This window comes from Centruroides vittatus, unplaced genomic scaffold (genome assembly GCF_030686945.1).
Source record: "Centruroides vittatus isolate TY-2023 unplaced genomic scaffold, ASM3068694v2 scaffold_324, whole genome shotgun sequence".
Classification (NCBI taxonomy): Eukaryota; Metazoa; Arthropoda; class Arachnida; order Scorpiones; family Buthidae; genus Centruroides; species Centruroides vittatus.
The window spans coordinates 3,383,777-3,410,119 of NW_027122701.1; the positions used below are offsets into that span (position 1 = coordinate 3,383,777).

General features: G+C 31.8%; 1 protein-coding gene and 1 long non-coding RNA gene across 3 annotated transcripts in view; one reads left to right on the forward strand and one right to left on the reverse strand.

Moving 5' to 3' along the window:
• The window catches only part of Asap (ArfGAP domain of ASAP), a 186,342-nt gene that overhangs the window by 32,250 nt on the left and 127,749 nt on the right, over positions 1 to 26,343 (reverse strand). For both annotated transcript variants that reach the window (XM_067286018.1, XM_067286019.1), the window contains exon 22: positions 8,943 to 9,114. In XM_067286018.1, the coding sequence (XP_067142119.1) occupies positions 8,943 to 9,114 (172 nt within the window). The remainder of the gene's footprint in view (positions 1 to 8,942; positions 9,115 to 26,343) is intronic.
• Positions 13,615 to 14,565, forward strand: LOC136988201 (uncharacterized). The gene is made up of 2 exons (XR_010882730.1): positions 13,615 to 13,863; positions 14,258 to 14,565. It is a non-coding gene; the product is annotated as an uncharacterized lncRNA (long non-coding RNA).

Sequence of the window (26,343 nt, forward strand, 5' to 3'; positions counted from 1 at the left end):
CTAATAAACTTAATGAATATGACTGTTGATGATATCAGATTTTGTTGCATAATGTACTTTGTATATTATCATTCTTTCACTTGTTTTAGCAAATTTAGTAAATCTACTTATATAAGCCATTGATCCTACTGTTTGTATATGTCATCTGTCACAAAATGCCTAGAACACACACTAGGGGGCATCCCTAGCGATGATTTTCGGCTATTATTTAATTTAGTATATATAGTCAAACCTGTTTTTATGCGGTCTTTTTTGTGCCATTTTTTTAATGCAATTTTTTATTTGTGCGGTTTTTTATTTGTGCAGTATAGTTGGCGACTAGTCTCATGCGTTTTGTCATGTCTCAATTTGACTTATTATAGCTAAATAAACTTATTATAGCATAAATGAACTTATTATAGTAATATTATTGCATGAATATGCAAAAAATGACATAATTTATTTTTTAAGTCAACAAAACACCACCTGGACAAAAATACGTAAAACAGACGATAGACAAGACGATGCAGTCAAGTGCTGACATCTGTCGTCAATAAATTTTACGTGCGTTTTAATTACGTTAATTAAACCTTCAAAGTGCTTTCACATTCCTGGACCATTAAGATAAGATTTATTTCAAAGCGTTAAATTGAAGGTAAATGTACTGTATTACTTTTCCTATTTAGATATAAAATTTTAGGATTTTTATTTTATCTTTAGACATAATCCCTGAAAATGAATATGGACAAAAACAAAGCGAAGAGGAAGGTAATTTCCTTAGAAACTAAGACTACGATTTTAAAACGTGTTATTTTCTATGTGAGACTTTTTTTATGCGGTCCCTATTCACCGCATAAAAGAAAGGTTTTTTAAATTGTGTTGCAAAAACTTTTTATAGCCACTCGTGAAGTTTTGTGCGATTTTTTTATGCGGTCCCTATCCACCACAATAAAAACAGGTTTGACTGTATTTTATTTATAACAGTATAATTTATTTATTAACAGTATATATTAATTATATTTATTTGTAATAGAAATTTATATGAATTTTATTATTATATACCACGGAATGACACCGTTGCTGCTAGAATGTCCACTAGGGGGCGTCCCGGGTTGTAACTTAGTTTAGAAATTTTTATTGCATCTATCCAACTGATCGAAAAAACAACAACATTATTAATATATTATAGAAACAAATTGGATGCCCTGAAGGTAATATTTTAAAAAATTAATTAAATTAATATATTAATCCAGATGAGAGCAAGTGGTGATGATAATATCATGCAAAAGAGACAGAGATGATGATGATATGATGTAGAAGTGAGAGACAGATGATGATAATATCCAAAAGAGAGAAACCTTTCATGGCACCACCAAAGAAATACGCTACTGAGGAGGAGCGTAAAGCTGCTGCTGCTGCAGACAGAGAGAGAGACATGTGCATGTGCAGGAAGAAACCAACGAGGAGCACAGTGAAAGGCTTCAGAAAGACGTGGATGAAAAATGAATGAGAATTGAAAATGAAGAACATGAGAATGCTGAAAGATTACAGGGGATGGCACAATCAAGACGTGAAAACTTGCAGAATGAACTGAGCAGAGATCTGCAAGGTTGCACAGGGAGGCAGAGGCAGGATGACATAAAAGAGAAAATAAAACTGATGAACAATGATCAGCCAGATTACAGCAGGATGCATAGCCATGCCAACAGCAATAAGCCAATGAAACTGAACAGTAGTGACTTGACAGACGCCAGCTTCAAAGAGATGCAGAGAATGCTGCACACCTGGCATTTAAGAATGCCTCAGCGAATGCTGAAAACAACGAGTCTGATTTCTCACAGAATTATCTTGGGCCAATGGATATTGTTTGTAAACATTGCTTATCACTGAACTTTGAGGGGGAGAAGACATTTAATCATCACGATCAATTCTCAAGATGTTGCCAGAAGGGGCAAGTACAACTGGCTAAGTATAAGCCCTACCCCGAAACATTTCAGCACCTCTTGACTGGTGAAGCTCCTGAAAGCAAATATTTTATGAAGTGTATTCAATCTTACAACAGTTCATTCGCATTCACATCTATGGGTGCCAATGTGAAGCCACCAGCTGGAAATGGACCCTACTGCCTTCGAGTGTGCAGACAGATAATACACCAAATTGGAATCCTTCACCCAAATGAGCAAGAACAGAGGAAGTTCACCCAAATTTACATTCTCGATCTAAATGAAGCAGCACAGCATCGCTTGAGTCGCCCCAAAATTAAAGATTGTAATGAAAATATTGCGAAAATAATTGGAGACGTAATGCAAGACAATTCAATAGCAGAAGCCCTCAAGATGTTACATGAGGATGAGAGAGAAGCAATTGAGAGGGCAGAGAATGAAGGAACTGAACCAACTAAATTAGCATTAGCCATTGTCCATGATGAGAAAAATGACAAGAGAAGATACAATAGTCCAACCGGAAATGAGGTGGCAATCATCTTCCAGACAAAAGATGGAGAGCCTCCATTTGAAAGAAATATAATTATACATCTCAGACCTGATCCTCTAAACCAGGAGTGTCCAATCCGCGGCCCAAGGCAAATGTGGCCCAATAAACGTGAAAACAAAACCGACAAATTTTTATTTATTTCAACGACATAAACTCAAAAAAAGTTTTACAAAGACGTAAACCTTTTTACATATTTTATTTTTGAGTGGAAAAGAAATATTTTCAAATACAGTCGACTCTGCATAAGTCAACATCCCAAGGAAAAGTGAAAATGTGTTGAGTTATCCGATGTGACGACTAAAGCGAAGTTGGAAAAAAAAACCACAAAACTTCAATTACGAAAATACAGTAGTGTGTTAAACAGTAGTACAGGCTTATAATACATTGTGTCCTCCATTTACAATTACTCTGTAGATGAAAAACTGAAAAATTCGTTTAGTGTTGTTTGTTTTGAGCACTTAACTGTCTCGACTTTCTTTTTCAACAATCATGAACGCCTTGAAAACATCATCTTTGCAATTGTCAATTGTTGGCAAGTAACGTCTAAGGATTCTTAATGCCTCTGGCGTGAGAAAATGCAAAACTGGATTCTGTGTGATGTTGATGTAGATTGTATATTTTTATTTTTGTTTATCTGTTATTATTTTATACATAAAAATACATAAAATGTTAAGGCATTTTTATTAATATGTATATATATTAATAATATTAATGTATTATTATATTATTAAATATATTAATAAATAAATCAACTCCCCCTCATGAAAAAAAAATGAGTTTGCATCACACGTGTGAAGTGAATTCATTTTTTCAGAAGGGGGTGACAACTTATCAGTGTGTGGGACAGCAGAAGTATGTCGACTTATCCAGTAGTGACGAGTTAAACGGTGTCAAGTAATATAATTTCTGATAATTAGCACTGAGTTCAGCGTTAACGTAGATTCTTCTTTTTATTGCAAGCACTTTCGACGAAAAAGTGCTTGCAATAAAAAATCCAACAACAGGAGAAATAGAGAAATATATAGGGGCAACAACAAGAATGATCGCCTGCCGTATCGCGGAACACCAGGATGATATAAATAAAGGAAGGCAAACAACAGAGCTGACCAGAAAAGTTCTACAACAAGGTTACACTCCGCTTTGGTCAGAAACAGCGCTCCTAAAAAGCTCCAACAATAGAAAAATAATATTCATCTGGGAAGCGATCCTCACAATAACAGCAGAGGCATGCAACGTCCCCACCCTGGACTTGCCCGAAATTTGGGTCACTCTTTACAAGCGCATAAACACTCAAACACGCCGACAAGCGCACACGTAGCGTGTGTGCTTTTCAGCGCATGCACCGTCAATTCGTGCCGATCTAAAATCTCCTTCGAACCGGCGAAGTTACCGAACGCTAAAAGAATACATTATATTTTTTAAAAATTCGCCAACGAAAATCTTCCGTTATTCGGTTTGGAACGTTCGGCACGTGCCTCTTTCAAATTTGTTCTTTCCACATTCGCCTGAAGACGACGATCGTAATTTTTCGTCGAAAGTGCTTGCAATAAAAAGAAGAATCTACGTTAACGCTGAACTCAGTGCTAATTATCAGAAATTATATGCAACTTTGGCGTGAGTTAACTTTTATTATTTTCTGGTGTCAAGTAAACCGGAGTTTTTTAACATTAATGCCTATGTAAGTCGGCCGGGACCACAGAAAACTGACTACTTACCGATGGTGTCGAGTTATCCGGGTGTCAACTTATGCGAACTCGACTGTACTTGGAAATGTGTGAATGAGGAAGAGATACTAAATAAAGCTGGAGTCGTGACTCAAAGGATTATAGATTCAAATTCAGAGAAAGGAGAGAAAGGCCAAAAGATAAAAAGTAGTGAGAAAAGTTAAATAGACCTTCTGTTATGCAAATATTGACCCTTAATTTTCCAACCTTCCTCACTTCTTTATTTTTTGTCCTTTCTCTCCTTTCCCTACATTTGGGTCTATAACCTATCTGATGTTGAAATTTTTCTCTGCTGCATGTCACTTTGTGTTGAATTTTTCTCCATTGCATGTCGCTTCGTGTTGAATTTTTGTCGATTTTAAGCCTAACGAAAATTTTTATAATAATAATCGAGGCTATTGTATTGTTAAAAATTACTTCTTTATTTCGTACAAACAAAATAAATATATTGAAAAATATAAAAACAAAAAAATTATACTTTAGAAGTTAATCTAGTATCAAAAACGTTTGATTCAGCATGACACAGTCCAACTGGAAAGCTTTCGGATAACCGACATTTCGGTTAACTGGCTTTTGGATAAATGACGCTCTACTGTATTTATAAATATATTAGTTGAATAAAAATGCACTTTAAAATGGTGTTTCAATGATTTTTATTAATTAGAGACCCAAATAAAACAAATATTTGTGTTTTTCAAATGAATTTTTGTTTGTCTCCTTTATAATAAATGAATTTATCTATTTCTAAGTAAAAATTGAAAGTGTCTGTAGAAGTAATTTTTTTAAATATTCTTTTTCCTGATAAAGTTTTAATACTTATTACTATAATCTAGACATGTTAATCCTTAAATATACAAGTATAATTAAGGATTGGGCGAAAACTCCATGACTTCTTCCAATGTGGCCCAAGAAACAAAAAGGTTGGACACCCTTACTCTAAACCCAAATGGAGGGATACAACGATTAAGTATACTACACGAAAAGCTGGATACATTGACATACCCCATACTGTTTCCTGGAGGAGACGACGGATGGACAACCATGATTGCGAGAGTGAAGAAGAATGGGACACAGACATGAGAAAGAGTAAGTATGAAGGTATATTTCTTTACAAATTGTCTCCTCAACATGATGAATTTAATCTGATATTGTGTGTGGGTAAACTGACACAACAATATGTGGTGGATGCTTATGTGAGAGCTGAGGCAAATGACTTGAACTGGGTGAAAAATAATTAGTCAACATTGAGATCAGAGAAATATAATGGTTTAATGGATGCAATAGAACAGGATGAGGAAGTTAATGAGAGTAATGACCTGATTGGAAAAGCAGTTATATTGCCTTCAAATTTCCAGAGTGGACCGCAAAACATGCAGCAGTATTACCAAGATTCTATGGCCATTGTCTCAAAGTATGGAAAGCCTGATTTCTTTGTAACGATGACTTGCAACCCAAAATGGAAAGAAATAACTGAAAACCTCAAACCTTCAGAAAAAGCTAAATTCAGACCTAACTTGGTTGCACAAGTATTTAACCTGAAACTTCAACAACTTCTTGATGACATTACGAATAAGCGTAAGTCATTATTTGGGAAAGTTGTTGTGCACATGCATGTGATTGAGTTCCAGAAGAGATGTCTTCCACATGCACATTTTCTGATCATCTTAGACGAGGACAAAAAAAATTACCAATCCTGAAGATATTGATAAAATTGTGAAGGCTGAGATTCCAGATAAAGATATTTCCCCATGACTTTTTGAAATAGTCACGAAACATATGATCCATGGACCATGTGGGAAGAGAAATCCTTGAAGTCCCTGCATGGTTGACAATGATTGCATGAAGAAGTTCCCAAAGGCCTTCTGTGATGCTACCCTTGAAAATGTGGATGGATATCCGTATTATAGGCGATGGAATCAAGAATCTGTTGAGGTGAATGGGAAGTTGATAGATAATAGCTGAGTTGTTCCTTACAATCCATAATATTACTAACATATGATTGTCACATAAATGTCGAGATCTCGTCATCGGTAAAGAATAAGAAGTAATTATACAAGTACAGTACATATACAAAGGTCATGATTGTGCAAACCTTTGTGTTACCGAGAAGAATGAAAGAGATGAGATGAAGGAGTATGTGGACTCATGATATGTGAGTGCACTAGAATGATTCATTGAATTTTCAGATTTAAGATGCATGATCAGTTGCACACTACCTATAGACTACTGGTACATCTGGAAAATCAACAGATAGTGTGTGTACTTTCAACAAGGAAATGAACAGGTGGCTGCAGATCAAGCTCACAGGAAAGATACAAAAGTGACAAGATGGTTTAAGTTGAATGTAGTAGATGAAACTGCACGAGTTTAGTTATTCTGAAACACCCAAACACTTCATTTGGAAGGATATGACTGCAAAGTGGGAAAGGAAACAAATGGGAGGACAAAGTGATTGGGAGAATGGTGAATGCAAGTATTAAAGACCCAGAAAGATACTACCTTTAATTACTTTTATGCTTTTGAACACTTAAAAACAATTGTGGTGAACAACGAGTCCATTCAGGTAGGTACCTTTCAAGAGGCAGCGGAGCCCAAGGGATAGCTTTTGGATGACACGATTTGGCAAGACAATTCAGGATGCCATTGTTTATGCAATGCCATTCCATCTTAGGCAAATGTTTGCCTATATCTGTGCTTATGGCCTTCCCTCAGAGACTCTTCAGTTATGGAATGATAATTTACAGTACTTGACAGAGGACATTTGCTATGAGCGACATCTCAAACAGGGCGAATGTCAAAGTTGTGCGAGTATGCACTTAAGGAAGTTAAAGATACCCTGGCTATTCTCTCTACAATTTCAATTTATCTGATGTGGGTTACGATTTGCCAAGTATGAATCAGATTGTCTATGATTCAGACATTGAGCAGGAGGCCGCAGATGAGATGTTTAGATCTTTGAATGATGAGCAACAACAAGCATTCACAATGATAATCAATGCTGTGAATGATGAAGCGATCCACCCTAAATGTTTTTTCCCGGATAAACCCAGAGGAAGTACGAAGATATATCTGTACTGAACTCTTCTTCATTACTTTCTAGCAAGGAATGAAATTGTCATTCCCACAGCATCGACCGGAATTGCGGCAAACTTGCTCAGTGGAAATAGAACCTACCATTCCCTGTTCAAGTTACCATTAGAAGTCAATGAAACATCCATTTCAAACCTGGGTTTGAAGTCTAAAGATGCAGGAGATATTAGAGAAGCAAAGTTGCTTATTGTCAATGAATGCACCATGACATCGAGCCATGTTATGAATACCATTGACAGAATTCTAAGAGAGGTAACTGGACATCAAATTACATTTGGTGGGAAGGTAATGTTACTTGGAGGTGACTTCCGGCAATGCTTGAACATTGTCCCGCACTCAATGTGACCAGCAATTGTCCAGTCCGAACTTAAGTATTGCAATTCTTGAAGCTACTTTAAGAAACTCACATTGCATAGCAATATGAGATCACATGACCCTGAATATAGTGAGTGGTTGTTGAAATTGGGAGATGGGGCTTTGGGGAATTCCCTTGAACTTGAAGACACTATCAAGGTTCCCCCTAAATTTATTTGTGAAGATGATTTGGTGAAGGAGGTATTTGGGAGAAAATAACTCCTGATATGATACTGGCAATTAAAAATAGGGCTACACTTTGCCTTAAAAATGTTGACGTCGATAGAATGAATGTCAAAGTTTTGAAACTTTTAGATGAGAATGGGGGAAAGACTTATTACAGCTGTGATGAGCTACAAACTGATGATCACCAGGAATGATTGAATTACCCAATTGAGTGTCTGAACAGCACACATGCATCCAGATTACCCCTTTGAGGGTTTGAACTATCATAATGCTGCTGAGGAATCTTAACACAAAAAGGGGATTGTGTAATGGAACTCGATTAATTCTGGTAAGTTTGAGAAACTATGTGATCAAAGCCGAAGTGCTTACTGGGTCCGGATCGGGACATAGTCCTCATACCACAAATTGATGTGACAAATTATGGGTCTGATTACCCATTCACCCTGAAATGAAGACAGTTTCCTGTGAAGGTTTCATTTGCGATGACCATCAATAAGTCGCAAGGACAAACTCTTGACAAAGTTGGAATTTGTTTGTCTGAACCCGTTTTTGCACATGGACAACTTTACATTGCTTTTTGCACAGTAAGAAGAGCAACCGATGTGAAGATCAAGATAGAAAAAACATCAGAACAGGGCAAATTGATTCAGAATGATAACACTTTTTTTTACCAAAAATGTTGTTTATAGGAAAGTTTTTTGAGGGGAGACATGAAGGAAAGAAGACTAGAATTTTGAAGTATTAACTATATGTATTTTCTATTTACTTAAATTACTTTGAATAAAGAATATCTTCACTTTCTAATATAGAAATCCTGTTTGCTGTTTATGTATTCATTTATTTGAGATTATACTTTTTAAGATGAAGAATTGTATATATTTATAATATATTAAGTGCATCAAACTTTAAAATAATGTGCATCAAACTCTTAAAACTTAAGTGCATACAACTTTTAAATATTACATCCATCAAATTTTTATACATTAAGTGCATAAAACTTTCATATATTAAATGCATCAAATGTGCCTCATAAGAATTTGTAATGCTGCTAGAACACCCACTAGGGAGCGTCCTGGGCTACTAGTATTCTATAAAACAAGAGAAACAAAAACTTACTGATTGGTTTTTTGCTTTGAGGTGGGGGTGGCGGCGGCATAGGTCTTGTTGGAAGATGTGGGCTTTGTTTAACTCCTTCACTTATAGAACTAGATCTGCTTGTAGGAGATTCATTGCCTACTACACTGGATGGTCGTGAACGACAACGCCTTTCAGGTGTAATTTGGCCACCCTAAAATTGAAAACTTTATAAGAAATTTAACAAAAAACGTATATTTATTCAAATAAAAGTTTTTTTTATAAAATTCACAAAATATAACAAAAATAAACTTTATAAAACTGTAGAAATTATTACTATTTTTTTAATAATGATATTTGAGTTTTATTTAAGAAATTTAAACACTTCAATATTTATACTATTTTATAATGTTTAATTACCAGTTAAATTTTAATAAATAAATAATACCTAATTTATCAAATGTTAAAAATGCAAAAACCATTTTAATATAAAATAACAAAGCCCAATTTTCTAACGTCTAAATATCTACAAGTTGAAATTTCAGGCATTTATTAGACCAGCGGTCTGCAACCTTTCTGATCTCACAGACCACTAAACTCACAATTTTGAATCCCGCGGACCACTATCATGAATTTTTTATGATACAAAATCTGTGGAATAATGATCATAAAAGTTCAATTTTACTATATTAATATGATACTCGTTTGTTTAATTATAACAAATTAATGCATTAAAGTTCATTGCTGCTTGTTTGAGATAAGTTTATGAATTCTTAGTGCTTTTCCACAAGGACAAAAATTGCACTCATAATATGGTTTATTGTTCATTGTTTATTGATAGTAACAGTCACTTTGTGTTTGGTTTTAAATTTGAATAAAAAAAAAACCCCCAATCAGTGAAAAAAGCAACTAAGCATTTTGCATTTCTTTCGTAATACTTCGTACAACCTTCAGTTGATAAATGTCTGAATTTCTCCATGGACCACCCAAATTTTCTTGCAGACCATCAATGGTTCATGGACCACTGGTTGCCAACTGCTGTACTGTATTAGACTAATTAATTTAATCAATTAAACTAATTTGATGGGTAAGTTAGGTGGTGAGGATACACTTTATGTTAATATTAATTATAAATTAATTTTTGTCAGTAGTGTGTTAGGCATAAATATATTCAGTTGAATCCTGTTTACACATTTTTCATGGAAACTGAGAAAAATATTATACAAATGAGAAAAAACATACAAGTGAAACTACTTTTGAATTGCCTTAAGAGTGAATATAATTGTCACAAAAGTGTGGTCTGCCATAAATTAATACTGTACAACTGAATATGCACTTCTTCATAGTAATATGAAACTTCTTTGCTAAGAATATGTAATTCTTAAAGAAGTTTCATATTACTATGTTTATAATACATTTGAATAACATATAAAAGGAAAAGCATGACAGTGTAAAATTAAGCTCTTTACTTTGAAAAAAATTGATCAAGTTTTATTTGTTCTTCATGGACTTGTTTCCATCTACCAAAACTCCAGTCACTTGAAGGAATGAAATCATTCTAAAGCCATGATTCCCAAACTTATTATGCCCACAGATCCCTTCTCATAGCAAAAACCCGACCACAAACCCCCAAATAAAATAACTCTACATAACTACATAATAGCAAAATTACAAACTTTACTTTCATGTCTTGAATGGTGATGTAAAAATAAAATATAAATAAAACATTTTGATATTTAAAGTAATATTTATTAAAATTACTAGCTGAAGTTTCCTGTTTTTTGAAAAACAGATATATTATAGCAAAAACAAAAAAAAATGTATAATTTATTTCTAATTGAGTTATAAATTACATTACAAAAATATAAAATTAATGTTTTTTATTTTATCTATTAAATTTTCATAGAAAAACATATTTTTAATCAAAATAAATGTATTACTTACATCTTTTTAGTCATTAATTAATAGTTTTTATAATTAAGACAATTAAGAAAGTAGACTAGAGAAACAATTTAAAATATTAAAACCAGATACATTGTATTTTCCATGATAAATTTAATATGGAAAAGTTAAATCACTTCCCCCCCCTGTTAAAACAAAAAACCCAATTGATGAACTCAAAATGCACATAATTATACAGGGTGTTTTTTTTTATCTTGAGACAATGAAATAACTTAATTGCATCTCATTATTTTGGGAAAAAGGTATAGACAAAAGTTGTAGGGTTTTGAAGGCCAATCAATTGGTGACCTTGGATGTGACCATCATCTTGACCTTCAAGGTCATTTGAGGGTCAAGTCTGTTTTTTTTTTCCCAATGGGAACACACATTTTTGACCCCGGCAATGGAAAGAATGGGAAATTTCTCAACCAGATATACCTTTGACCTTATGGTCTAGGTCAAAGGTCAAGATGATTTTAAGGTTTAAATTATAAGCTTTTTCTAATGGGAAATCATACTTTTTATTACTGGAATAGGCAGGGAAATAAAAGTTAAATTTACATGGAAAGAGTGGAAAAATTCACAATTAGCCATGACTTTGAATACCCCAAATTTGACCTCTGAAGGTCATCTCAAGCATGATAATTTTAAGCATAGCTCAACAATGCATAAAAGTGGAAGGGCATCATTTTGAACATTCATAAAATTTTTCCCCAAAACCAACATCTCAAGCAATGGTGAAAAGTAAAGTGACTCACCGAAAACAAGCATTGCAATAGTGAGAGGCAAGAAGACTCGCCGAAAATAAGCATCTCAATGGGAGCAGAAAACTACTATGTCCACATTGTTACCCCTGAATAGTGCTAAAAGTAGTGAATGCTTTTAAAGTTCAAAGTAATAAGGTCATGAAAAAATGTAACTTTTACCTTCCTGCCCATTCCAGTAATAAAAAGTATGGTTTTCCATTAGAAAAAGCTTATAATTTAAACCTTAAAATCATCTTGACCTTTGACCTAGACCATAAGGTCAAAGGTATATCTGGTTGTGAAATTTCCAGTTCTTTCCATTGCCGGGGTCAAAAATATGTGTTCCCATTGAAAAAAAAACCAGACTTGACCCTCAAATGACCTTGAAGGTCAAGGTCACCAATTAATTGGGCCTTTGAAACTGTACAACTTTTGTCTATACCTTTTCCCCAAAATAATGAGATCCAATTAAGTTATTTCAATGGCTCAAGATAAAAAAAACACCCTGTACATATTAGTTTAATAAAGAAACCTCTTTAGTCAACTTTTAAATTAAATAACTGTGGTTTGATAAGTCCTTTGAAATAGTAGAAAAAATTATATTAATTTTCCTATTATTATTTAAGGATTAACATGTCTACATTATAATAATAAGTATAAAAACTTTTATTTTATACTTATACTTCTACAGACACTTTCAATTTTTACTTTGAAGTAGATAAATTTTTGTTTCTCCCCTTTATAATAAATAATTTATTAAAAATAAAAACAAATATTTGTCTTATTTGGGTCTACACTTAATAAAAAAGGATGAAACAACATTCTAGAGTGCAGTTTTATTCAAATAATATATTTATAAATAAATATGTAGCCAAATCAAATCTATGTACTCCAAAAAGTAGCCAATGTGCCGAATGATCCTTTTAACACCAAACTAAAAAAAAGGCAGTGAAATTTGGCACAAAGTAGCCAAATCTGGTAAGGCTGACCTGCATACATAGATAAGTGGCTGCGGTAAGCCCGGCTCCTACCGTGCAATGCTTGTTCTTACTTGTATTTTATGTACAGTACTTATCTATACTTATATTTTATTCAAGATGTAAAAGTGACTACTAATTTATTTATTACTATTTATTTTTAACTTCCATAATAATGACGATGGGTCACAATCATTTTACTTTATATTAAACCTTTCGCAGACCCCCTGATGTCCATGCACTCCCAAATTAATATTAATTTCCATGGAATACTTCAGTGATTTCAAGGACCCCCAGGGTCCATAGGAACCACTTTGGAAAACATTATTCTAAAGGGTCGTTCACACTGACAGCAAATATTGAAAACAATTGAGAAATTGGAAAGTGACTTTTATTCACTTAGCAAAATTGGTTCCTACTACAAAGTGTGGAAAGCAAAGATTTTCAGCATGTTAGATTGGCAAAGCAATTTGCTAAACAAGAAAATACATTGGAAACAGCATTACAGGTTATATATTATTTGCTCTGCTTATCACATTTGCTACTGATAAGCAGAGCAAATCAAATGGAGAGCAAATAAGCAAATAAAGGAGAAAGTACTGTGTAGAAAATATTTAGTGTATAATTATAAAAAATGTACAACTGAGAAACATATAAATGGTGTTCAGCTAATAAGTTAACTATTCTGCTAGGCAAATAAAATCAAAAACTGTTTTAATGAAATGCAAAAATAAAACACAATAAAAGTGTTTGAACACTTTCAAAATCTTATATAAGCCATCTATGGAAATTCAAACAAAATATGAATAGAAGACAATTGTCCTGGAGACAAATCAAAGCAAAAACATTGTTTTTTTTATTTACAGTACCTTATTGTATAACTTGTTTATAAATTTAAAACAAAAAAAAAATGTTTAAATTATTGAAACAAAATAATAATAATTATAAAAGGGTACAAACAAAAACAAAATAATTGATAAAAATAAGAGAATGGTTTAGGTAAAGGCAAATACACCCATACCTCGCTATACGGCCGCTCTTTATACGGCATTTCGCTATAACGGCCCTCTTCAATTAAGGCACGTTTTCGATTTACGGCCTAAAATGTTTCGCTATAACGGCAAAAAAACTTTTTTTCGATGTCGATATATCTACATGTTGCCAATCTTGCGCAAGCGCAATCTCGATGCACACTCTTTGCTATTTCCTCTTGTTTACGAGCCTTATTCAGTGTGTGCTCATAAAGCGGCTGGTTTAGACTTGTCTGTGAGTGTTTTATATACATATTTATTACTGATTGTTACACATTAACTGGAAAAATTGGAAACAATTAGGGACATTTTTGGTACGTAAGTACTGTACATATGTATGTAAGTACAAATTAAAAATTTTTAATCTAGCACATGATCTCGGCTTTGAAGGTTTGAACGAACGTGATGTGCTTGATCTACTTGAAGCTGATAGGGAACCCCTTTCATATGAGGAACTCATTCAGTTGCAAGCAGAACCGGCATTTGATGAAGAGACAGAGCCTGTTGTATCCAAACAGCTAACATCAAAAAATTTGTCGAAAGCTTTTTCCAGTTTCGAACAAGGAATAAACATCCTCCTTGAAAACGATCCTGACGTCGAACGTAGCGCTAAAGTTTCTCGAGGAATTAATTCAGCCATTAGCTGTTATAAATCACTGAAGAACGAAATAGACAAGAAGGCAAGACAAACAACGTTGGACAATTTTTGTAAGCCAGGCCCATCCTTACCAGCGAAAAATGATGACGACAGTGATCTGCAGGTTACCATTTCTTCATCGTCTTCAGATTAAAGCCATTTTTAAAAAAAATATGTATGTAAACATACACATATTTTATGTAACATGAAGTTGTTTCATTTTTGTTTATAGATTATTGTTGGTTTTTGGAGTCTGTTATTATTTTATGTACAAATGTATGTACTTGTTATGTATGTATTTTTGATTTAAATGAAATAAAAAGATAAAATGCATTTTGAATGATAAACCATGTTATATATTTAACAAATTTGGAACCGATCCCATTGAATTTGTATGAATTTGTATTAGAATAATTGATTCCTTATACGGCTTTTCGCTTTGCGGCCAAGTTTCGTGGAACGTATCTAGGCCGTAAAGCGAGGTATGGGTGTACTAGAACTAGGATGAATATGCATCAAGGAGACCTGAGAGCAGAAAATGTAGCTACAGCACTGAGTCAAGAAGAAATGAAGAAAGAAGTTGAATTAATTTGGGAAGAAGCCAGTATTATTGAGGAGATGAAAGAGAAAAGAATCTAAAAGATATGGGAGGAAAAAAAGTGGATTTATAAGAAAGAGTTGTTAATAATAAAGACTCAAAGTCTCCCAACAGCTTGAAGCCATGTCCTGAATATACAGGAAAAGTATGAAGGGCCAACAAAAGGTGAGAACTGGATTTTGTGTACTGATGATTTGTAGACAGAGTTTTAGGATGATGAATGTTTAAAATCTGTGTTGATGTTAATACAAGTTTGGTTTGTAAGGATTGTGGTTTTAAATTTGTTAAATAATTTTCAAATGTACTGGTACCTTAACATCTTTGTATATTCTTAATTTTAAACAATGTTCTATTCTAATTTGTTTAAAGTTTGAAGAGTTCTGGAACCTTAAAATGTTTTGGCATGTTCTTATTTAATTAAAAAAAAGTTCTAATATTCCTGTTCTAATTTGTTAAATCTCTGAGGATGGACTAAAGTAGACTGAAAGTGCTTGGATGTTTGTATTTTATATATTATACTCCAATTAAAACAGTGCATGTTAATGTAACAAAAACACTTTGTTACATTAACAAATTTTGTTTTATTTTAATATATGTAATATATGGTTTACTTTCTTATATTAATAATTTTAATATTAGAGGTTTGTTAGTCTGTAGAAATATGCCATTATTTCTACAGACAAATTTTAACAAACAAATTTTTAATTTTTTTTATTCATATATTTTGAAATGAATTATTTAATTACATACATTATTGAATACAAAATTAGGTTTTTTTGTGAAATGTAGATTTTCAATAATTTAATAATAATTTTGATTTAATGATAATTCACAAAATACAGTAAAACCTGTGTAAACTGGAATTCTTTTCCATTTTGGCAGTCTTCCATTTTCAATAAGTTTTATTATTTTTTCTTTTTTAATCTTTAAACTATGTCAGGTAAATGTCACACATTTATGTTTACTTTTTTTTTAGTAAAATTCACTTTTACATATGTTAAAGAAATTTTATAAGTTTAATTCAAAGTCATTCCAACTAAAGATAGGAGTATTTGAATGCAAAAATTAACTAGTGTTGGATTCTAAAAAGTTCTTGTTCCTGAGAACTTGTACTAGATATTCAAATACTGTAAAATTCTGTTGACCTGGCACACAGTATGCTGACAAATCCAATAAGCCATCATGTTGAGCTCATCATTGGGAGAGGATAACCAGTGCACTGGGTAGTTAAGATTTTCATGTAAAAGCACTTTAAATGCACAGTTCTTGGAATGGGATGTGGTTCTCCTTTTAGAGATGATAAATGCAAAGATGACATGATGTTGCACTAGGTAAAACCAGTTAGCTCTTGTATAATTTTTCTAAAGACTTTTCCAACAACATTATTGCATGGATTTGATATGAAAAGCAAAAATATTTAGCACATACTCTTCATATACTTTGGTAATTAGTATATGTGTGTATTTATATGCTATAAAAGTGTACAAAACACAAAGTAAGAATAGAAAGTTCTTGTTTCAGGCCAACCAAGGATAGAAATAGCCTGGAAAAATTGTGTCAGTGATATATATAAAAAAGAAAAAAAAAATACTTCCATCATCTGATAAGGCAGCATATTCGGTAATCTGGCACAACACTGGTCCTGATGATGCAAGGTTAATGGAATGTCACTGTACTTCTTAGATGCAATCCTTATGAGCATGTCATCATGCAACAGCAAACAAGCCAATTTGAATACCAAAAATTAGTCTTGCTCAGCCATCAGAAATTCTAATTGCATTATAGTAATACAGAGACTAAATTATTCTGTGATCTCACTTCTACAGAAATTTTATTATTCAAATTAATCATTAACTTCAACCTATAACTAATTTACAACTACCACACATTGAGTTTTCAACCACAAACATTTTTGGCTTCATTCAGAGGCCCACTTCAGGTTAAACAACAAGGAAGAATTACAATTCTACTGAGCTTCTGTATATTCTAAGTTATTCGAATATCCTGTTCTAGGCATTCTAAAATTTTAAAAGTTTCAGTCTTTCAGTTAATAACAATTCAAATAATTTTCAAGGTGTTCCAAAATTTATTTTTAAAAAATTTCTCAGATGTGGATATTAAATCTGGATATTACAATTATAACAAGTGGATGTAGGTATTAAAAATTAATTCATATCTCCTTGTGCAAATTCAGCATAACTTGCCAAGCTTATACTAGATTTCACCTATCCTTGTTATTAATGCAGTCTCCAATATAGATTGTCTCTGTCCTCTGTTTGTAGATTTTGATAGTTTCAGCTGGTTTAAGCTTTATTCTGTAAAACATTTTCCTTAAAAGTATAACTTCAGTCTAGCATAGTATATCCTGATCTGATGCAAATTGGACCAGAGAAATCATGTGGTAGTTGTTATTTATATCATAGATGTGTCCTTTAAGTCTAGATGCTAACAACCGAGAAGTAGAGCTCACATATGACATATGTCAATCATGCATTAAATCTAGTATCTGCTAGCAGTATTTTGTACATTCCAGGCAATCTTTGTATATTTACAAAGATACAGTCAAACCTGTTTTTATGCGGGGGATAGGGACCGCATTAAAAAAAAACGCATTAAAAAAAATCTCACGAAACTTCACGAATGGCTGTAAATAATAGTTTTCGCAACACAATTAAAAAATTAATTTTTTTATGCGGTCAACAGGGACCGCATAAAAAAAGTCTCACATAGAAAATAACTCAAAACCGTACGAAATAGAATTTATTGACAACAGATGTCAGCACTTGACTGCATCGTCTGGTCTATCGTCTGTTTTACATATTTTTGTCCAGGTGGTGTTTTGTTGACTTAAAAAGTAAATTATTTCATTTTTCGCATATTCATGCAATAATATTACTATAATAAGTGCATTTATGCTATAATAAGTTTATTTAGCTATAATAAGTCAACGTAAGACATGACGAATCGCACGAGACTAGTCGCCAACTATACCGCACAAATTAAAAATTCGCATTAAAAAAATCGCACATAAAAGGAGCGCATAAAAACAGGTTTGACTGTATTTGAATAACTTAAAATATACGGAAGCTCAGTAGAACTACAATTCTTTCTTGTTATTTCACCTGAAGAAGGCCTCTCAATGAAGCCAAAAATGTTTGTGGTTGGAAACTGAATGTGCTGAAACTTGTGTGGTAAGCATAAATTAGTTAGTATATAAAGTTCCAGCATCTGTGGTGTTTCTATGAACTTCAACCTCCATAATTACTATGAATGTCAATTAACTTGTTATCGAATACTCTATACTACTTAGTTACTAACTACTCTATACAAGGTAAATTAGAAGCAATATGTTACCTTATTCTCATTGTTTTCAAATCATATTTGTTGTTTTTTCTCGGGAACTCATATGATTCTTGAAAATATTCAATTCTGCCCCTGGTTGATTCCAACAAAAACTAACATTAACAGAGATCTTGTGTTACTATCTCTGTCACAACCTGCATTTCTCTGAAAACGTTCAAACTAATTCTCAGAATACAGTTTGTTATACTCTGCAGTGACCATTATACCTGGAAACAATTTCACTTTTTTTTGTCTACAAGTGTAATCTAAATTTGATGCTTTATTCAGGCTAAAATTATATTATTTGTATCCAAAAACCTCTTTGGTTTCTGTGCTGTAGGTGCATAAAGTCAAAATCTGTCCAATTTTGAAAGGCATATTTGGTATTTTTTTAAAATAAATTTGAGAATTTGCTAGCTAGATTGTTGCTTGGACTCCATAGATTTTAATTCATGTTGTTATGGCAACAAAATTCCAAACATAAAATGGAGCAGCTTAATGATGAACAAAAAAGAATTTTAGTTGAGGAATTTCATAAACATGTGGAAAGGAGAAGCTTCACAATTAACATGCTAACTACTACTGTTAAAAAATTTTGACCCCCTGGGTCATTCCCTTTTTTCTATAGATTTATGTTCTTTTCACAAAAAAATTCTGATTTTGCTCCTTGAAGTGGTTTTTTAAAAATATTTATGCTAATTTTGAAAGTTTTGTTTGAGGTACTGTACAATATATATATGCCTCCAGGCTTAGATGAATGAATTTACATGTACAGGCTGTGAGTCACATATATTGTGCTTCACTTGCAGATTGGTACAAGTTTGTTTTGTGTTATTTTTAATTAAACTACATTTACAGAAATGATCTGTGAAGTATTACTGGTAGTCCACAGAGCATATTGTGTAATCAATCATTTTGGTACAGTACAAACCTTGTATAGTACTTTGAAGCATCAAGAGAAATTTTTAATGAGTAACACAAGTGGTACTTCATGGTGATTAATGTTTTAAGATTTTGTGAATATGGGGATGACAAGGACAGTTTACAGAATCATTCTGTAAACTGTTGGTTGATTCTGTAAACTGTTGGTCCAAGTTGTAAGAGTGTCATTAGATTTCCAAGGATTGGTCAAAAGAAAATTAAAATTACAGATAACAAGACAAAGTCATTAGAAAGAGAAGAAATCAGAAAAGTTGGATAGTCACGAAGAAAACTGAAGAAAGTTCAAAATATCTCATCAATATGTTAAAAATCATATTAATTGACCAAAATATTGCCCTTTGGAAATAAACTACAAACTATACACAAACACAACTCAAACTGCTCCAAACTATACACAAAAACAACTCAAACTGCAAAGGGCTATTCTGCAAAAATGTGCAAGGGCAATTTCAAAGCTTCAAATAAACTAATATATACACCACTTCACACCAGGATATGTGTTAATACAGACACAGAACCAACTTCCAGTGCATTTAATACAAAAAACCTACCTTAGATAACCTATGTTAAACAATGTACTGTACAATAATGTTTTTAAAAGTCCTAAACTGTAAGATAGTGTGTATGTTCATGTTCTACTCAAACTTATTCAAAAGATCCAATTTTAAAAAGTCTGAAGAGTGTCAGAGATATGGATGAAAGTACTTGAAATTTTTTGATAAAAGTAAGTAAAATTTTATTTTTAAAATTACTGTAATTTTTGGAATAATTCATGGATAATTTGGAAAATGATATAAGGCTATACAAATGGAGCAGGTTATATGCCAATTTTAAATTCCAATCACGAGTTAAAGTTGATTCACACCATACAACTGGTGGCACGCAACCAACTCACCAGACAAGCAACTATTTTACTCATACATTCATGAAAAATAATGGTGTTTAACTATACTTCCCACTATCTGTAAAATCATGATCTATTTTAAAGGATTAAAATTTAATTTTTTTAAATAAATACTTGCAATTAAGATACAGATTAATCTTCAATCTAATACAAAATAGAAGTCTAAAAGTATTAAATTTTTATAAAATTAAACAGAATATAATTTTAATGTAGTTATCAGTCATCTTGCATCACCTGTCAAATTCTGATGACACACCACGTTGCATAGCATCATTTTGTGTCAAAGTTGAAAAAGAACAGTATTCAAAAAATTCAAAAACAGTTTTTGTTTAAAAGTAAACAAAATGAGTTTGCTGAATATTACAATGAATTAATATTTGAAATTATCATTACATTGAAACATTTAGTTGTACTTATTACTAATTGAATTATAAGCAATGCAACAAGGCACATGACATGATGTGTGGGAGTTTAAGTAATAAGCACAAAGTGATGATGAAATTATTTTATGTTTAATTTTTCCTGAGTTTATTTATTATTATTACTGGACAAAGGAAATTAGTTGTAAAATAAAAAGAATAAATTCTATTTATTTATATTTGATAATTTTTTGCATCCTGTATTCACTGGTTACCCCCATAATTTGATTGCAAGTGTTTCTGGTCTATTTTAGACCAGAAATACCTGCAATCAAATTATGGGGGTAACCAGTGAGTACAGGAGTAAATTTGACTTATTTAATATTTTAAATTTTATACAAATGTTAGTTTAATTAATATAAAATGGATTTCTATATTAGGGTTTAAAAAAAATAAAGCAAAAAGGAAATGTCATCTTTAGTTTTGATTTTGTTAATTATTATTTTGAATTAAATTTAATAATTATTAAATAAAATTATTGGATTTAATTAAAAAATTATTGTAATTATTAGTTAATGTTAGTATAAAATAGCAGTCTAACTGCTTATCTTTAGAAAAAATTATTTTACATTAGTTATTAATAGGTCAAATAATCCAGAAATTAATATGATTATTACAGAATATTTGAGCAGGTTGTTTATGTATATCTACAATGATTGTTAACAGAAATGAAACAGAAAAAGCAATATTTTTAATTCTTGAAATGGCAATTCCTGAACTGCATACTGGTAATTATCTTGCTTTCAACAGCTACCCTGGAGGTATTATACAGGATATACAGCAGGGCAGGTTATACAAATGTTTTATTTTTGTTCTTGCAATTTTCAGCATGTACTCTATAACAGGTTATCCCCAAAATTATGGTGTATTTAGGAAAATGTGTTAAACAACAACAAAAAAAAAACAAACCCCACTTATCAGAGCTGGAATTAGTTTAGAGTAAACAAGACCTTTAACACTTTTTCCACAAACGTTTTATTTCTTGATACACACTTTTTTTTTTTATATTTTATTTTGTATTAATGTATGTATTTTATGATTTCTTTTATTTTGCATTGAATAATGTATATAATATTTGTAACTTCCTGACAATTAAAATGTGTAGTTTAATTGATTTTTTGAAGTCATATTTCAAATATAAAAAATCTGTAAGAACATTGCTTCATTAGAATTCTCAGTTTGAACAAACAAATTTCATACATTTAAAACATGAAGCAGACCTCTGAAAGGGGTTAAGAACATTTGTTTGAATAAAGTGACGTGTTGCTGGAAAGTGTTATAGATGTTGTTTATTCTATTAATTACACAATGTTACAGAGTAATATTCCTGAACAGCTACAGCTAATACTAATATGTTAAGAAAAAAATTACTTACCATCTCCTTGCATCCTCTTTCATTCCAACTTATTGTATTAACTTATTTTACTTAAAAATACCTTATGTTGTATTGTGTGACTTTTCTCTGATGGCCAAAGCTAAAACATTTTCTTTCCATATACTCTGAAGAATTTATTTCCTAAATTTAACTACAATCTGTTCATTACACTTAATTTCACGTATTTCCAAACAAACAAACTTTAATAATTATAACCACTTATCTAGTATTTATGAATAGCTAAGAACATAATACAGATAAATAAAATAAAATTAACTCATTTTCTTGTAATTTGGTTTAAGAAAAATTGAGTTAATTTGTCATTTTAATTTCAAAACCATTATATAATATGCTATTTTCCTTTATTTTGATTATTAATCTTCATTTTAAATAATTCTAATAGTAATGGAACAAATAAACTGCCAATAATACCAAGTTTTGTAAACGTTCATGCTAAGTCAGTCTTACTTTTAAAAACAATCATTATCATATTTAATAAATTATAACAGCAGAAATTTTAGATTCATTCAATAGTCTATTAGTAATACAATAAACTCCATGTATTATTTAAAATCATTTATTCCACCAATGACTATTAATTATTGAAGAAATTTTAAAACCTAAGTGATACACACTCGTTAAAAAAACATTTCATACTCAGATAGAATGTTCTATTACTGCAAAACCCAGTATATAAATTTTAGTTATATCTCAGAAATGTATATAAATAACTACAGCTGTGAGCCAATTACATGCCAAATACCTTATCAGAACACTTTAAAATCACAACTCCAGTATCCTATAAAGATGCTCACAGAAATTCATTATGTTCACAATTTTCAATTTATCTGTTATTTAAAGACAATTATTTCAGACATTAAATACAATGAGATAAAAACAAGAAACAATGCCACTTATTAATAATAAAAGATAAATCTAAGAAACTGTCTATTGGCATTATGGGTAAATAAGTTTAATTGACAAATAACCTTCAACAGCATATAGGCATTGTCTTCAGGTAATATGGTAGATAGAACATTAGAACTGTAAAGATACAACACATTTTCAAATTGCTCTTCGTGCACAAGCATGGAATGTAAACATTACAGATATAAAAACACAAAATTATATATTATTACAAAATAATATATCATTTTGTATCTCTGTAAATTCCCTCAACAGATTGGAGTTTCCTATAGTTTGAATTTTGTCACAGGCATTTCCCCAGACAGAGGATGCATAGCAGATAATGGGAATGAAAACAATATTGTAAATGAAATTCAGTACTTCATGATTCATGCCCCAGGAACATTTTTCTATCCTGTGCAAAGTATTGAAAATTAAGATGATGTCTGAAATATATTGTATGTAGTGGCTATAAAATAATTCGTAGTCTAAATAGATCCAAAGAAGCTTGGTTTTCATAATGTTGATGCTTTATAATGTAGACATCTCTTATTAAATTTAGTAAGAGATTGTCACTAAAGGCAGGTGTTAGGTGCCAAGTACTTAGAAATTAATTAAAAATAATTGCAGAGAATTAGCCTGATTTAATACAGTAGTCATTTAGCATATTTATAATCCTTGAAAAAACCACTGAACTCCACTCTCAGTTCTGTACCCTTGACTCAACCTGTTCCATTTTTTAGGCTAAACTCCTAACAATTTATAATGCCATCATCTAATGCAATCAATCCTTTACCAATGAGAACATTGCCAAATACACTGACAACACTTCTGTCAGTCATTCGCTATGTAACTCCAACAGTCTGCATCATATCGCCTATATAATTATTGATGCTGTTATAAATAGTTTTAACCACCACTTTATAGAGTGGGTCAAAGGTTATGGCATCCTTGGCAACAAGAAAGTAGATGTCTTAGAATTGCAGCTAATAGCAATGTGACACTGCATGCTTTTACTCATACTCCAGTCTTTACTCTGGCAACATAATTGTGATGACTCAGATGAGAATCCTAACAGCAGGAGATTCATTCCCAGTGTAAAAACCTTACCTGTATTAATAGGCAAGGTACTGTACATCCAAATCATAATATAACACAATTTGTCTGAGTATGATGATTTTCAGTCTTACCCTTCTTTTTTTACTATATTTTCACTGAATGACTGACATGCCGCATAAAAATGACGAGACCAGCATGCCAGAAACCTCGGGTTACCAGCATACCGGTTAAACTGCGAGTAAAATATAAAATTAATCAGATATAACAAAACCAATTGTTAATTAAATATTAAAGAAAACATTCTTCCACGTACAATAAAATAATAACACTGTAATTTGACTGACTTAAAATCAGGAATATTTTAATTAACAATTATTAACATTAGTAGTAGTAGTAGTAATAGTGAGTGTGGGCTACATGGACCATTTACCCTGACCTTAAAAATAACACCTTCCTCTCAAATTTCACACAAAGCAGATGATGTTAATTGTGTAAGCTGAGATAATTTACAGTGAATTTTTTAAGTTAATATGTTTACTTTTGCTTTTCCAAATCAAGTAACAATAAAATACACATTAAAAAAAAAATACTTTCAGAATTTCACAAGTATTTTACATCGTTAGAAAGAAGACAAAATGAATAAATTAAACGTATAGTAGTTTTTGATGTAATGCTGACAGTTTCACAGAGTAATGCTGACAGTAGAATAAAAACTCATTCTTTTTTTAATGCATTCTCTAGAGGGAGATGTATAACCTCACTTAAACAGGTCATTCCGGCTTTTACCATATGGAAAAATCTGATTTCATGGTCTCCCCAGATAGACCAGCATGCCGCTCATTTCACAAAAATACGATAACAATAAACCTACTAATGACATCTGTATTACTTATGGTGACACTGATGGCATGCAGCATTACTTTCTTCATTGTCCTGTGCTCAAAGATAATAGGCTGAGGCTAAACATAAGGTTTAGCCTCAGCCTAATACCTTTGAGCTTTTATTTCTAATTCTCAGCTCCTATAACATTAGTTGGCCTTGCAAATTCCACCTGTCTTGCAATTTCCACCTGATAATGAAGTGTCATACTTCTGAAGAATTCAAACACACAAGATAAAGGGGCAATTCAAGAATATGAGCAATTCTCAGTATGATAAATCATTCATGATTCTGTCCTCATTCACTCTGCATTTCTTTTGTCATATTGTACAGTATTCTTATATATTTTAATTTTTATTTATATCTCTATGACTTATTGTACATTTATCTTTTTATTCATTCTTTTTAACCATTTCACTCTCTATGTTTTCTAATTTTGTATTCTACCTGCATCATGTTCTATGTTATGCATTGTGGAACCAAGTATTTTTTACATATAGACATTATCTTGTAAAACCTGTCCAAAGTAGAATCTGAATAAAATGGAAAAAAATCCTTCAGAATAGAGCAATTTTTTGTTAAAAAGAGACCTATTCAAAATGGAAACTTGTCAAACCAGAAAAAAATATTTAATACCTGGCAATTTTGATTCACACAACTTTTACTGTATATTGATGGACTAGCAGTGTATCAACTTTAGCAACAAATATCAATTCTGTTTGAAAATAACCAACTATTGTTTTAGTATGGAGGAAAACTGATAAATGCTTCAATCATATCTTTATTGTTGAATGGTTCATTGCCCCCACTACTGGACATGCTGGTCTGGGAGCTATCTTATATGACAGTCATCCCAAGTAGTGTTGAGGAGTACATTGACAGCATAGTGATATGTTCAGCAAATACTGTGCCCTCATGTGTTGCCTTTTGTGACAGGGCTGCTGAAATCATCATTTTACAGCAAGATAATGCTTGTTACACACAGCTAAGGGTTTCCCAGAAATGTTTATCATGCTGCCACATTTTCTTGGTGTACCCAGGTGCCTATTTAACTATTTTCTTGACCATTTATTGCCCATTGAGTATTTGTGGGACTAAGTGGGACACCAGCTTCAGACATCTAAGAGTATAAGGGATTTGGAGTTGTAGTTGTAACATCTGTCAGCATAGTATACTATGCCTGTATGCCCAATCATACTGCTACAGGTACCGAGACAAGAGGTGATTCTAAGGTACTAATGATTCATTTAAATTGTTGCACAGGAAACTGTTTCTTTGCTATATTGTAATCACTTCACTATAATTATTACATTCACACTAATAAAGTTTCATTTGACTCCAATGCCTCCTCTATGCATAAATTTTTGTTAATGAATGTATTTATTATATATATAGTAGTAGTAGTAGTGATTTCTTCTAAAATTTGAAAAAAATCTACTTTATTTAAATGAAAAAGAGCAGATCTATTTTTGGATAGAGAGGCATTCACAAAGTTTAAATCTTATAAATTATTCATCTAAAATGAATCTTATATTAACATAAACTTACTTCATCCACTTTCATATTTATTAAAATGTTATATTAATGAAAAGAAATTGAATTTTTATCTATTAACATTTAAATCTAACAAATACATACGAAATCAAATATGATAATTTAAAACAGATGTTAAAAACTCATACAAACA